The sequence below is a fragment of the Balaenoptera acutorostrata genome, chromosome 10 (genome assembly GCF_949987535.1).
Source record: "Balaenoptera acutorostrata chromosome 10, mBalAcu1.1, whole genome shotgun sequence".
NCBI lineage: Eukaryota > Metazoa > Chordata > Mammalia > Artiodactyla > Balaenopteridae > Balaenoptera > Balaenoptera acutorostrata.
In genome coordinates this window covers 74430362-74446203 of record NC_080073.1, presented here as the reverse complement: position 1 = coordinate 74446203, position 15842 = coordinate 74430362, and the positions used below count along the sequence as shown (strand labels likewise).

The 15842-nt window shown below is 39.0% G+C and overlaps 1 protein-coding gene and 1 long non-coding RNA gene across 8 annotated transcripts in view; one reads left to right on the top strand and one right to left on the bottom strand.

The window, feature by feature from the left end:
- Positions 1 to 12869, bottom strand: part of UBR2 (ubiquitin protein ligase E3 component n-recognin 2) — a 116960-nt gene extending 104091 nt beyond the window's left edge. For 3 of the 6 annotated variants that reach the window (XM_007197858.3, XM_057555063.1, XM_007197859.3), the window contains exons 1-2: positions 12482 to 12866; positions 2574 to 2833 (exon numbers count right to left, since the gene is read on the bottom strand). In XM_007197858.3, coding sequence (XP_007197920.2) covers positions 2574 to 2833; positions 12482 to 12559 — 338 coding nt within the window. In that variant the 5' untranslated portion in view covers positions 12560 to 12866. Of the gene's footprint in view, positions 1 to 2573; positions 2834 to 12481 lie in introns of all 6 variants that reach the window. The other 3 variants (XR_009009536.1, XM_007197860.3, XM_007197857.3) reach the window with 3 other exon arrangements.
- Positions 12870 to 12938: 69 nt separating this feature from the next.
- Positions 12939 to 15842, top strand: part of LOC130709072 (uncharacterized) — an 84279-nt gene continuing 81375 nt past the window's right edge. For both annotated transcript variants that reach the window (XR_009009538.1, XR_009009537.1), the window contains exon 1: positions 12939 to 13127. This is a non-coding gene — a long non-coding RNA (uncharacterized LOC130709072). The remainder of the gene's footprint in view (positions 13128 to 15842) is intronic.

Here is a 15842-nt window from a genome sequence, read left to right as displayed (position 1 = left end):
AAATGAAAATTCTCTCCTCAAACCATGAGGCAATCCCCTTACCCAAGGTGCCTTCCTTTTCATTAATTCCATACATCCTCTAAATATACAGTTAGAGTCCCAGGATAGGTATGAATGGATTAACCTATACCTCCACGCTCTAGTGAAATGATTTTATATCTCAAAGAAACTCCAGACTGACACATCCAAGTCCAAACTCCACCAGGCACATACAGGAAAACTCTGCTGAGATCATCCCTGACTTGGTTTCATCCACAAATCCTTTAGGCACACTTAATCTTCAAGTACAGGCAAACAGCTTTTCAGTGCACCACTTTCATTGAGGGGATAGATATACTCCTCCTCCCGTCATCCCACCTCTACTCCTCCGAACTCCCAAAAGCCTAGTCCATGAACACTGTTGAAAACACAATTCTTCCTCCTTCTTCTTCTAGTAATGGAAGCTCTCAGAACTCTGTCAATTTAATCAAGGCCTTCCTACAAAGCATTCAAACCTGCACCCAACCTGTTCTCCCCTGGGATGGACCCACACATAGACACATATGACATCAGCAGAGAAGGGAGTTAAAATATGCAAAGGAAGAAAACAAGAAAGAATCCTGTGGTGTTGGACTGGAACTAGAGGGACCTACAGATACACAGATCCACTGACAGGGCCTGGGATTAGTGACATACCAATGGCAACAGGCACACTTAGTATCTTATTTCTGAACATTAATCTCTACTAAAAAAGAACTAGGCTCCTTAGAGAAATGGTTGATTTCAGGGCTGGGGTAGGGAAAAGCCCAAGATGTGTCCAAAATATCTTGTGTCAGAAAGAAAAAGGAAGTGCTCAAAGAATGATGGGGACATGAAAAAGAACAAAGACAGACTGAAGGGCCTCCCACTGGTCAAATCTAGAACAATTTTGACCACAAGAATAATGGAGCTCCATGAACATATACTGATATAAATAAATTAAAAAACTGAACATTGATAAGAAACAGGATATTTAATAGTCTCAAAGTATCTCCCCACCAAATACTTACTGATTAAAGAGGGAAAAAGAATAACTTTACAGTGGAGAAGCCTTGCAGAAATCCCCTTAATCAAGTGATCAAACTTAAGAGTTATTGAACCAAATCAAAATCATATACTACTAGATAGGATACAATGAGAACATGTGATTTCTGCAGTATTTCTGTGAAAGAGGCAACCTGACTCTAATCATGAAGAGTATCAGACAAACCCAAGTTGATGTACATTTACAAAATAAATGGCCTGTAATCTTCAAAAGTGTCAATGAAAGTCATGAAAGTCAAAGAAAAACCGAGGCAACATTCCAGATTGAAGATTAAAAGACATGACATACAAATGCCTTCTTTGGAACTGGATCTTTTTGCTACAAAGGATGGTACTACAACAGTTGGATCTCAGTTTTCTCAAATCATGAGGTTGAACTAGATCTATTGCTCCAAACACCAATAAAGGACTCAAAGAGGTTTCTGTATAGACAAAAAACTAGATCTAACAGCCTTTCAATATATAAAAAGATCTCTATCGGTATTCTAACCACGCTGATAAAGAAAGATTACAATAGACACCCGGAGGTCTTAACCAAAATTAAGCTTATTAATTTTAAGTTGTATGGGAAAAAGTCTTAAGAAAAAAAATGACTCTATCAATAGTATATCCAAACAATGGAATATTACCTAGCTATATCAGCTAATATGGACAGATGTCAAGGTCAAGATTTTGTTAAATAGAGAAAGGAAAATTTAGCCCAGTATAGCTAACATATTTCCTTTTCAATGTATGTCTACGTATGTGTGTGTTTAAGATAGCCCCATATGTGGGCATGTATATGCATAGAAAATTTCTGGAAGGACACATAAAAGTATGTTAACAATGATTAGTTCTGAGAAACAGGAGTAGATAGTCATAAAGGGAGACAGAGCACTTTCCTCTCCATCTTCTACCCTTGTATACTTAATTCTCAACAAGAAATCAAAAAAAAAAAACTCAACCTAGTAGCAGTAAGTACATATAGCACCCAGATCATGGTTTCTAACTAACATTCCCAACTAAAAGGAAATTCCCTGCATAAATGGCTGATTCTACATATGGGTCAGAGTTAAGTACAAAGTGAGGTGTGGACATCTTATGCCAGAAAGCAAAGAGGCACTCAAAAACTAATAAAGGCATGTGAAAAGGACAAAGAAGCTAGTGTGATGGGGCTCTCAAAGGCCAAATGTAGGATAATTCGAACATCAAAAAGAATCACTGTAACCATCAAGAAAAGCAAGGAAGTGATTATTACAAGAGTCAAGGTAGGAGCTAATTATGGGGGAGGAAGAAAGAATACAATGGGTTTCTGGAATGCTGGTGATGTTCTATATCTTGACCTGGAAAATAATTATATAATATTTGTTTATAATAATTTATTAAAACATATATATTTGTTGTGGAAACTAACACACATATATACATATATATAATACTGATATTTCATAATTTGAAAACAAAAACGTAAGGTTTCAGGAAAAAAAAAGTCAAGTAAAGACAAGGAAAGAAAGAAAATGACAATATCTTACCTGCAGGAGTATGTAGGTTCTCCCACTTTAAAAACGCGACCACAAAGATGAGAAGGTTTATTTGTTTGTTCAAGTTTTGAAAATCCCAACTCAGGATCTTCACCACAAAGGTACCATTCCATTGGTCCCAACAAAACTTGGTGTGCCAACATGTCTTCTTTCTGTGGAAAAGGGTTGGGACCCCTGCAGTAGATTTTGGGTACATAGTAAGCCAAATGTTGGTTCACTTCTCTAGTGAGGTCAGTTGCTTGCAGCCATTTCTTTAAAAAAAGAAAAAAAGAAAAAATAGTTTTAAACAAGGTCAATAAACTGCTAATTTGAATAAACATACTCTACTTTCTTTTAGGTGCAAAAATAATGATGAATCTTATAAATTATTTTATTGACATTCATCACTGCATGTCTTCTTTCCAAAAAAGGATAAAACTCAATTTAGAATTTTACTAAAATGCCCAGTATTTTAAAATTCTACTTAAAGTGAAAGTAAAGTGAAACGAGCCCATCTCCTCAAAATGACTCTTGAAGCAACCTTCTGTAGGCAATACAGGAAAATAACCACAACATATCATCTTATAAGACACTAGCCATTGAGCCCATCTGACTTCCTTTCTAATTTCTAATGCTTTGCTCAAATGATATTCTGATTGTGATTTGGATTCTCCTGTCGGTTTGCTGACAGGAAGAGCATACAGTGAACATGAACAGCCAATACACTAATTCTATTTCTCAATGATTATAAAGGACACGCCAGTTTCTTATGAATGTCAGTCCACAAGAGAGTTTGTTCTATCGATTATATCTTTATTCCCTGATCAACCTCTCTATAAGCCCTTTCTCCTTTGCTCTCCCTGTTAAAAACATTTTAAAAAGTCACTTTTCCCTGTCCCCAAACTTTCATGTCCTACTACCTGTGATAATTACACTTAGATATCTAATAGATACTGTGATATTGTAATTTATGATAAGAAAAACATATTTGGTCTTCTCATTCCTAGCACAGAGCTCTTAAAACTCTTCAAATTTCCTAAGTGATAAGTGAGATAAAAGTGAAAGGAATGTCTTGTTATTCATAACAAGCCCCCTTCAATCAGACCTGAGTTGATATTACTAAGGTGACTTTTGGAAAGCCCCTAAGGATGGGAAGCTAGTTGCCAGGGGAACTAGCCACATGATTAGTAGGGTGGAACTTACAGCCTCCACCCCAACCAACTTCAGGGAAGGGAGAGGTGCTGGAGGTGGAGTTAAGCACTAATGACCAATCATCTGATCATCATGCCTATGGAGGCACAAAGCCTCCATAAAAATCCAAAAATGTCGGGGTTCAGAGATCTCCTTGGTTGATGAACACGCAGAGGTGCTGGCATGCCCAGAGAGGGCATGGAAGCTCTGCACCCCTTCCCACATACCTTGCTCTATTCCATCTGGCTGTTCCTGAGTTGTATCATTTTATAATAAACAAGTAATCTAGTAAATAAACTGTTTCCCTGAGTTCTGTGAGCCATTCTAGAAAATTATCGAATCCAAAGAGGGGGTCATGGGAACCCCCTAATTTGCAACATAAGTTGTGGGTAACCTGAGGACCCACTGCTTGTGATTGGCATCTGCAGTAGTGAAGGGGGGCAGCCTTGTGGGACTCAGCCCTTAATCTGTGGGATCTGATGCTAACTGCAGGTGTACAGTGTCAGAACTGACTGAGTTGTAGGACACCCAACTGGTGTCTGCTGAGAACGAGAGAATTGCCTGGTGTGGGAAACCGCCCTCCCCCCATGTTTGGCGGCCGGAAGTATTGATGTGAGAGTAAAAAGAAAAGGAAGAAACAGTTTTTCCTTTCAGACGCCAACTCAATATGTCCAAAATTGAACTCATGATCTCCCACACCACAAAAAACACCCTGCTATTTTCTCCATTTCTCTCTTTTAGACACCAGCATCTACCCAGGTATCCAAACCAGAAAAACTCAGAAATCTTTTTTCCTCACCCCAACATCCAATTAGTCATCATGTCTTGTCTATTAGGCCTCCTAAGTATCTGTTGAATCCATCCACTTCTTTCTCTCCATCTCCGGTGGCACTACTTCCACTACCCTAGTCCAAACTCCCCACTCCTGTCTTCTGCAAGGATTAGTGCAACTGTGTCCTAACTAGTAATCCCCACTAGTCTGGTCCCTCTACAGTCCATTTTTCCAACCTCACTACCAGAGTGTTTCTTGCAAAATGCCAGTCTGATCATGTCATTCAGCTTCCCCTTCTATTTAGGATCAAATCAAGTCCACTGACATGGTTTATAACAGCAGTCCCCAAACGTTTTGGCACCAGGGACTGGTTTAATGGAAGACAATTTTTCCACAGATGGGGGGTGGGGGGGTGGTTCAGACGGTAATGCTAGTGATGGGGAGCAGCAGATGAAGCTTCGCTGGCTCGCCTGCTGCTCACCTCCTGCTGTGCAGCCCAGCTCCTAACAAGCCGCAGACCACTACCGGTCCTCAGCCCCGGGGGTTGAGGACCCCTGGTTTACAAGGTCCTTTGCCTTGTATCATACTTTCCAGTTTCCTCTCCTGATCAGTATTGCTCCTCTCTCTCTGCTTTACAGGGCTATTATCTACTCATTCTTCAGATCTCAGTTTATGTTTCACTTTCTCTAAGACGTCTTCTTAGCCCATTCCTCACCCCCATCTCCTGTTCCCCTACCCCCCATGTCTAAAACAGAACCAAGCCCCAATGGGCAGTTAGTAAAATCCGTTAACTGAATGACTATAAATATGTATATACTACTGACTGTCATTTAACATTGACATTACAGAAAGATGTTTGGCTTTAATGGAACGTGGCTTCAATGGACGCAGAAATAAAGCAGATCCAGGCCTGCAGGTTCTTAAAAACCAAACCAAATAAGCCCTATATAGGCATCCTTCAGCCACCTCCTTTCTTTTCCCTTTCTATTTCCTTAAGTCCTAAGACTTTCCCCTATATTCTGTCGTTTATTTATTCCTGCCTCCCATGCCAATTCCATCTATGTGTTTATTTGTCCTCCAAATAAACATAATTTATTTAGTTATAAATTATGTAATTAAGACCTGCTCATTTTGGCTCTAAACCAAGTGAAAATTTGAAATCAGAAAATATGAAACAGGGCTTCCCTGGTGGCGCAGTGGTTGAGAATCTGCCTGCCAATGCAGGGGATATGGGTTCGAGCCCTGGTCTGGGAAGATCCCACATGCCGCGGAGCAACTAGGCCCATGAGCCACAACTACTGAGCCTACGCGTCTGGAGCCTGTGCTCCGCAACAAGAGAGGCCGCGACAGTGAGAGGCCCGTGCACCACGATGAAGAGTGGCCTCCACTTGCCGCAACCAGAGGAAGCCCTCGCACAGAAACGAAGACCCAACACAGCCAAAAATAAATAAATAAATAAATAAATAAATAAATAAATAAAGGAGTTCCTTAAAAAAAAAAAAAAAGAAACAACTCACTTCTACAAAAATGCAGTTAACTGTTAACTCATAAGTCCAATGTTTACCTATAGATTACAACCTAAATTTCAAATTACATCCTTGTTAAAAAAGAGTTTATGAAGATTGGGATTGACACATATACACTATTGATACTATGTATAAAATAGACAACTAATGAGAACATACTGTATAGCACAGGGAACTCTACTTAATGCACTGTGGTGACCTAAATGGGAAGGAAATCCAAAAAAGAGGGGATATATGTATATATATAGCTGATTCATTTTGCTGTACAGTAGAAACTAACACAACATTGTAAAGCAGCTATACTCCAAAAAAAATTAATTAAAAAAAAAAGTTTACGTTTATGTGATGTCTAACACTGTTAAGACAAGAGTATAAGGTCTTCTTTTTAACTATTACTTGCACAATCTTCAGCTCACTTCCTTCCTTTGAAAAAATAACATATATAGAGAGATTTTATATATTCATGAGGTGATACAGACTACCTTTCTAGTCAATTTCACATTTTAGAGAACTTTTCCTAAAAATGTAAAAATCTCATTCATAAGTTAAGGGGCTGGATGGAAGCTTATAACAGTGAAAAACTTTTCACCCTGGAAGTGAAACAATCCTTTCTAAATGTTACTAATTTTGCTGTGTTTGCTTTATGCAAGTAGGAAAGAGACTAAATTACTCTTAAAACAGTACTTCCAGGGAGACAATCCCATAGGTTTAAGGATTGTTCAAGTGATGTCTAACACTGTAAGACAAGAGTATAAGGTCTTACAAGGAGAAGTGGAGAAGTGGCTCCAAATCAAAATTATATACACACACACACACATTAAGTTCAGTAATTATAAAACAAACAAGAAAAAAAAAAAAGGATAGTCAATAGTAAAAGACAGAGTCAACCAAAAAGCAAACAAAAACCTAATTCTTTGAGCTAAAAAACATATTTTTGGCCACATCAAAGGGGTTTTCACCCACTGTCAGCAAACCCTAATTCAAAATATGAATGAAGGCAGTCAAATTATCCTAAGCAATTTATTGTTTATGGATGAAAAATTAAGCATTAAGATTCAAGAATTCACCTCCACAATCCTAGGAAACTATGCTTCAATTTTAATTTACAACACATTTAAAGGTTTTATTTTAACAGCAATTTTTTGTTTTATATTTTATGTTCCCATTTCTCTTAAAATTTCACTTTTGCAGAATTTTAATCCAGGGAGGATAAAGGGTGATGCTTTCTAAAAGAAATTATGTTGTCTTGTGGCTCCAACAACACTGATGGGTCAAATCTGTTCATAGATTTCTTAAACAAAAAATTCAGAAACTAATATCAGCTTCTGGTTAAGAAAAAAAAATCAGCTGCCTTATACAAAATATATTATTAGTAAAACAAGCATTTCACTCTAAATATCTTTTATTATACATTATTATAAATTATTAACAAGACACAAAAGTCTGTTTCAAGAAAGGCAGGCATACGCTCCATTTAAAATCACCTAACAGGACTTCCCTGGTGGCACAGTGGTTAAGAATCTGCCTGCCAATGCAGGGGACACGGGTTCAAGCCCTGGTCTGGGAAGATCCCATGTGCCACAGAGCACATAGAGTGCACCACAGCTAATGAGCCTGCACTCTAGAGCCCGTGAACCACAACTACTGAGCCCATGTGCCACAACTACTGAAGCACGCATGTCTAGAGCCCATGCTCCGCAACAAGAGAAGCCACCGCAATGAGAAGCCTGCAAACCACAACGAAGAGTAGACCCCGCTCACCACCAACTAGAGAAAGCCTGTGCGTAAAACAAAACAAACAAAAAAACACCTAACAGATTTGGGATTTTAACTTTATTAAATCTAAACACTTAATATATAAAGCAAGACACCTTTACATGAAAAAACCTATACCAGAAATATAGAATTAGTGGTTAGCGACACTACAGATTAAAAAAAAAAAAGTTGTGAAGAGAAAATGAGTAGGAGGAAAAAATTTCTGGCTGCCTTTAAGAATAATGGTTCACATATTTCTCAAAAGAAAGAAAACCTATAGCTTTTCATATCAGTTCTCAGTAACATAAGCTAACTGTAACTGTTTCTTCAACATGAAAAATTATTGATATTTCTAATTTGGTTGCATGTTAATCTGTCCTTATTTCAGACACCTGTGGCGGTCACACTAATGTGCACACCAGAGTAATAAGCACTATCTTATTAGAAGTCCTCAATAACGGAAGTAGAGAAACTGTCAACTCATTCCACTAAAGTAAACATGTTATGACAATGTTTGCAGGAGCTCTCCTTTTTCTGAAAGCTAATTTCAGCCTTGGGATAGAGAGCAAGTACAATAAACACAAAATTCAAAGAATCCCTAGGGGTTAGTCTTTTATCACAGTATCTAATTATTATTCTATGCCAAATTAAAATTGTATTCTATTTAAGCACATTTGATTTTGCTTTCGAACAAGGATAACCAACATGTAAGTTAACTACAAAACAACAATCTAAAACAACAATCGCTAGGGCTGAAATGGAGCTTTCGGGACTCTACTAAGAAAAAATTAGAACTAAGAAAAATTTAAAACAAATCATATTAAGAGTTCTAGAAATGAAGTAAAAACATTCACAAATCAAAATAATATAGAAACTCAGTAATAAAAAACAAGAGAATCTAATTTAAAAATAGGCAAAAAAACCCCAAAAAAACAAAACGAAAAAAATAGGCAAAAGATCTGAATTGACACTTCCAAAGAAGAATACAAATAGCCAATAAGCTTATGAAAAGATGTTCAACATCATGAGTCACGAGGGAAATATTGATACAAATCAAAACTACAAGGAGATCTCACTTTACACCTAACAGAATGGCTATAATCAAAAAGACAGACAATTAACTAGTGCTGGCAAGGACGTGAAAAAACCCACTGAAAACTTCACATCTGCTAGTGGGAAGGTAAAATGATGCAGCCATTTTAGTCTAGCAATTCCTGACCCAGCAATTCCACTCCTGGGTATATGCCCAAGAGAAATGAAAACATATGTCCCCACAAAAAATTGTACAGAAATGTTCATCATAGCACAATTCATAATATCCACAAAGTAGAAATAATCCAAATCCATCAACGGATGAATGGATAAATAAAATACGGTATATCCACGTACTGGACTATCATTTGGCAGTAAAAAGGAATGAAGTATTGATGATACATGCTGCAACATGGACGAACCTTAAAAACTTACGCTAAGTGAAAGAAGCCAGTCACAAAAAAACAACATATTACATGATTCCATTTATATGAAATTTCCAGAATAGGCAAATCTATGGAGACAAAGAAATAGGTTAGCAGTGGGCCTATAGTTTGGGAGGTTAGGAGAAAATGGGGAGTGTATAGCTAATGGATATAGGATTTCTTTTTTGTGGTGATGAAAATGTTCTAAAGTTGATTGTGGTGAGGGCTGCACAACTCTGCATATACTAAAAACCACTGACTTGAGTTGTAAGATATGTGAATTTTATATAAAACTGTTGAAAATTTTAAGGCAAAAAGTAACCAATATAGGTATAATACTCTACATAAGACTTCTATAATGAATATGTATTTCTTTCAGATTTGGGGAAAAACAATATATGTACTTCTTAAATCATAATCATCCACTGGAACATATAATCAAATCTGTGGAGCATGAAATGTAGATAGACTCAAGAAGTGTTGGGCAAGTCATACTTGTAGAATCAACTCTATCAAGGAAAAGAAAAAACTACAACAGAGGGCCACTTTAATATCCTAAACTTAAAATTATTGAAGTGAGTACTTAAATACTTTTATTTGTGAGGCATTCTAGTAAGAATAGATGGGATCACAAAAAGTCCTTCCTCCTCATAATACAAGTAAGAAAAGCAAGTGTGTAAATAAATTGTGCAAAAAATGCCACTAGTTGTTATTAAGTAACTTTAGATGGATATGATCCCAACAAATTACCAGCAACAGAGGTCTAAAGGCTGTAATAACTGCTTTGCTTGTTTACCCTCTCTAAAATTTACTTTTACCGGAGAAAACTTTGTTAATTAATTTTAATTTTTTTAAAAATATTTATTTATTTTTTTGGCTGCGTTGGGTCTTAGTTGCGGCAGATGGGATCTTCGTTGCAGCATGCAGGATATTTAGTTGCAGCATGCGAACTCTTAGTTGCAGCATGTGGGATCTACTTCCCTGACCAGGGATTGAAACTGAGCCACCTGCATTGGGAGTGCTGAGTCTTAACCACTGGACCACCAGGGAAGTCCCCCAATTAATTTTAATTTGTGATAAATGGCTGGGCTGGGGCCTAAGCTGAAAGAACAGTAAAGTGTTATGCTGTTTTAATCAAATACAAACAATAAACCCCTCACAAAGTAAGGGCAAATTATACTGCTGGAAGAATCCTGTATTTTAATATTAAATGAAATCTTATTTAAGAAATTTTGTTGGCCTTCAGACTAAATTTTTTTTTTAATCTTATTGTTCAGAAAGTCATTTAAAAGTAAACAGAGTAAAGGGACTTCCCTGGTGGTCCAGCGCTTAAGACTCTGTGCTCCCAATGCAGGGGGCCTGGGTTTGAGCCCTGGTCAGGGAACTAGATCAAGCATATCGCAACTAAAGACCTGGTGCAGCCTAATAAATAAATAATTTTAAAAAGAAGAGTAAACAGAGCAAAACTAAAATGTAGCTCAGACTGTGAACTTCACACACTCGAATTAAGTCGAAATTTATAAATTTTGACTGCATTTTCCTTAATTTCCCCCACTACATCTGAGAATTTCACTACACAAGGACTAGGAACATTGCTCTCTAGCACCAGTTTTATAACTAGTTTCCTCAGGAACCTCAACAAACTGGAGAAGCTCTAATCACTTGATAGCTTGCACTTTTATTTGTTTATAATTTTTATTCTATATTGGAGTATAGTCCATTAACAATGTTGTGTTAGTTTCAGGTGTACGTACAGCAGCTTGCACTTTTAGAATTGGAAAAACAAGAGTACGTAGCCTGTATCACTGGGTCAACAGACAAAATTTGGTGGGAGTAAAAAAAAAATTTTTGAGGTAAATAACAGGTTAGCTATCAATTTAGATATTGATAAGATCACATGGATAGGGAATAGCTGTCATTACCATTTTACTGTTTACTTTGAACACTGCTTTCGTTTTCTTTTTCAAACCTTTTGATAAATGAAAAGGCAGATGGGGAAAATCCTTGGGTTGTTGCAATACTAAGCAGAAAGTAAATGAAAACAGAACTAGACTAAACAAGTTGGTTTAAAAACAAACAAACAAAGATGCATCATTCAACAATGTATTTCTTTAAACTTTTCACCTCTACTCCTGACATTTATTTCCACTATGACTTTAGTGTCCTCATCAATTCACCCAAAATAACTCCTCACTAACCAACAGCCCCACAGCGCCCCACTAGAATTTTGTTCCTAACATTCAGATTGTTGACTGGTGCTCAAAGGTCACTCCCTTCCTATCAGATTTTTAAATTGGAGGCCCTAGAGGTGGGGCCTCAGCTGTTTTGGCCCATTCAGAATCATTCTGGACAATCTGTTCTAGGGGGTGTTCCCTGTCCTTGAGGAAAGATACCATCGAGTTTTATTAATTATTTTACAACTCTGTTACTTATACAGTATATTCATATTATAGTTTAAGTACAAGACTAGGTTTGAATGCTTTAAGTTTGGGGCATAACTGCTCCCACTACACTGTGACCAAACCTCACATTATTAGCTTCCATTTACTGAAAGCTGCTCTCTCAAAGTTATATAACGTTTGTTCTCCATCCAACTACCCCCAACTCCTAGACAAATTATTGTTTTAATCTCCCAGTCTCCAATACCACTTTCTCACACTCAGTTAGCATGTCAAGACACTACTTTCCGCACATTCATCAACGTTGCAGACTGACCAAACCGGTGCGAAAACGCACTGAAGGGGTAAAGAGGGTGAACAGTGTCGCTGGCATCCTTTGGTGCCTAGCGCGGTCCCAGAAACAAAATAAGGTAGCAAGTTTCAGAGGAGGAGGCAAAGGAATCAGGAAGACAAAGTACCCAAAAAACCAGGAAGCGTCTTTCCCTCCCCTCTTCTAAGAGTTGACATAAAGGGCAAAGGCCCTGTGCTGGGGGCTTACTGGGAGTGTGGGGGAAAGCAAAAATAATGGAAGAGCGAAAGGGAACGTGAGGGTGGCTGGTGCACCCAGCAGCCCTGCGGGCTACTCGTGGATAAAGGAGGAAAGAAAGGGGCAAGATCTGGGGCCTCCCCAGGCCGTTACCCACAAGGCGAGGCCGGCGGGGCCAGCGCGGTCGTCACCCCAAGTCAGGGCCCGGCCGCTCCGGGATTTCCAGTAATCTGTTCCTCCCCCGGGGCGCGGCCTGCGACGGCCGGACGTCCCCGCCCGGGTCCCGGCACTCACCCCCGCGGTCTCCTCAGCCGAACATTCCAGCAAACTCCGGTCTAGGCCCTGCACCTCGGGCTCCAGCTCCGACGCCATCTTCCCTCCTTCGCCTCCCCAGCGCTGGCGCCGCTACCGCCGCCCCGAGGGCCGCGACCTCGCCACAGCCCCGGCGGCCGAGACCGCCACCGCTGCCCTGGGCGGTCGGTCCCGAGCCGCCCAGGCGGCCGCGGGTGGAAAAGACAGAGAGTAGCGTGAGGTGAGCCGGGCAGAAGGGACGGCGCCTCCTGCGCTCCCTCCTGGGCTCTGTGCCCAGAGTCAAGTCACTGCCTCGTCCCTGCCCCGGGGAAGGACACAGAGAACCCCGGACCTGGCACTCTTGCCCGCTTCTACCGCGTCCCGCACCGGGAAAAGGGCAACAACACCCAAAAGAGGAAGCAGAGCACTCTGGGAACTGTAGTCGTCCTCCGCACGGCCAGGGAAAAGGTGGAGCCCTTACAAGGAGGCCCCAGGATGGCATTGTGGGAGTTGTAGTCCATCTCCTCCTAAGAGCCTGAACAAACGGCGGATAAGCGGGCGGGCGGGGCTTTTGTGCCCAGCAAGAATCATAGACTAAGTGGCGAGAAGCGCCCACCAGGGAAGAGGCAGAAGCGCGAGATCATGTGTGGTACTGAGTTTTATTTCCTTAACACCCTTTGTTCATTTTTGTATCCCCAGAGCTTAGAACAGTGCCTGGCACGTGGCAGAACTCGAGTACTTTTCAAAGCCTGGCATATGGAGGAACTCAAATACTTGTCGAATGAATGAATTACGTTCTATCCCTATTGTTCTATGGCCCTGTCATCCATCAACCCCTCATTCTTTAGACTGGTAACCGAGGTGTACATTTCTCAGATTTTTGAAGGTTTTAAAACATGTTAAAATGGTGTTAAAGGAAACGTTTCCAAGTGATTTAGATATGACCGTTTATTAAAATTTATAACAAATCTTGCTGCAGAGGAGAAGGAGTCTACCAAGCCAATTCAAAGGTTTACTCTTGATAGGGACATTTTATAGAAATAAATAATCATTGTTAGATTAGATACAAAAGAAAATTACGTTTGGGTAGAGGTAATTAGGCTCTTGACTGATAGTTGGGTGAGTGGATTTCTTAGAACAAGTCTCCAACTCCTTTAGAGTTATCAGAAAATTGCTTAACATTTTATTAGGCATGCTGATTTATTCCCACAAAGAAATTGTGAATTACATTAGGCAAAAAAAATTCTGATCCAATCCAGGTTTGGGACATGTTTTTGTTGTTATTGTTGTTAACAAAAGTATAATATTAACCAAGTTTTTTTTTTTTAAGGAAATAAAAATTACCCATCATCCCACAGTCCAAATAAGCCTTGTCATCACTTTAAAAAATAAAACTAATATACGTATAAGGTTAGAACTTCAAGCTCAATGGAAATATTCAATATTTTTAAAGGAAAAAAATTAAAACTATGCCTCTTACCCCAAGTCCCTCTCCCCAAAGAAAAGCCTTTTTAATACTTTCTTATGATTCTATCCAGAAAAAAATGTATGCATCTATCTGCATAGATATCTAGAATGAGAGATCTTGAAATGTTCTTCTATATGTTACTTTCTTCTTTGCCCAACTTCCTTGCACTGATGCACTCCCTAGTCAGAGTCAACCTGGAGGAAAACTGGGGTTGTTACAACCCAGAAGCAAAGATAATGCCTCTTTAAGAGTCCTAATATAGAATTAAAACTATTAAAATACATTGTAAAGAAATTTTTATTATTTTTTATTCTTTTTGGATTGATTTTAACATCCTTTTTTCAAAATTGTTGAGTTGGATGTTTGCCATTAACCATTCTCTTTTTTTTCAGTATGTACATCTAAGGCAGTGGTTTTCAAACTTGAGCATGTATCAGAATTACCTAGAGGTCTTGATAAAATACAGGTTTCTGGACCCCACTCTCAGAATTTCTGATTCAATAGGTTTTGGGTGGAGACTGGAAATTGCATTTCTGTCAAGTTCCTGGTCACTCTGTGGGCCTGGGGACCAACTTCAAGAATCACAGATTTATTAACCCAGTACATTTCCATTATATAATGCTTTAATTACATTACACAAATTTGGGTATATAGTGTTTTCATTATCATTCTTTAGTATATTTTTAAATTTTCATATGTGTGTGGCATTGTGATCTTTTCTTTTCTTTTCTTTTTCATATACTTGACTCATTTATTTTGCAACTGGAAGTTTATACCTGTTAATCTCCCTCACTTTTTTCTTTCCTCCTCCCACCCACTCCCCTATGGCAACCACCTGTTTTTTCTCTGTACCTATAGCACTGTTTCTGTTTTGTTATATTTGTTCATTTGTTTTGCTTTTTAGATTCACATATAAGTGAAATCATGCAGTATTTATTTTATTCTGTCTGACCTATTTTTCATAGCATAAAACCCTCTAGGACCACCCATGTTGTCACAAATGGCAAGATTCCATTCTTTTTTTGTGGCTGAGTAATATTCTATTGTATATATATACCACATCTTCTTGATCCATTATCGATAGGTGCTTAGGTTGCTTCCATATCTTGGCTATTGTAAATAATGCTGCAATGAACATAGGAGGGCATATATATTTTCTAATTAGTGTTTTCATTTTCTTCAGATAAATACAGAGGAGTGGAATTTCTGGATCATATGGTAATTCTATTTTTAATATTTTGAGGAATCTCCATACTGTTTTCCATAGTGACTGTACCAATTTACCTTCCCACCAACAGTGCATGAGGGTTCCCTTTTCTCCACTTCTTGTTATTTATTGTCTTTTTGATAATAGCCATTCTGACAGGTGAGAGGTGTTATCTCATTGTGTTTTTGGTTTTTTTTAATTTTATTTTTGGCTGCACTGGGTCTTCATTGCTGCACACAGGCTTTCTCTAGTTGAGGCAAGCAGGGGCTCCTCTTCGTTGTGGTGAGCAGGCTTCTCACTGGGGTGGCTTCTCTTGTTGCAGAGCATGGGCTCTAGGTGCACAGGCTTCAGTAGTTGTGGCGTGCGGGCTTCAGTAGTTGTGGCTCACGGGTTCTAGAGGCTCAGTAGTTGTGGCACATGAGCTTAGTTGCTCCGCGACATGTGGGATCTTCCCGGACCAGGGCTCAAACCCATGTCCCCTGCATTGGCAGGCAGATTCTTAACCACTGCGCCACCAGGGAAGCCCCACTCATTGTGGTTTTGATTTGCATTTCCCTGATGATTAGTGATGCTGAACATCTTTTCATGTGCCTGTTGGCCATCTATTTGTCCTCTTTGGAAAAATGTCTGTTGAGATCCTCTGCCCATTTTTTAATCAGGTTGTTTGTTTTTCAGATGTTGAGCTGTAT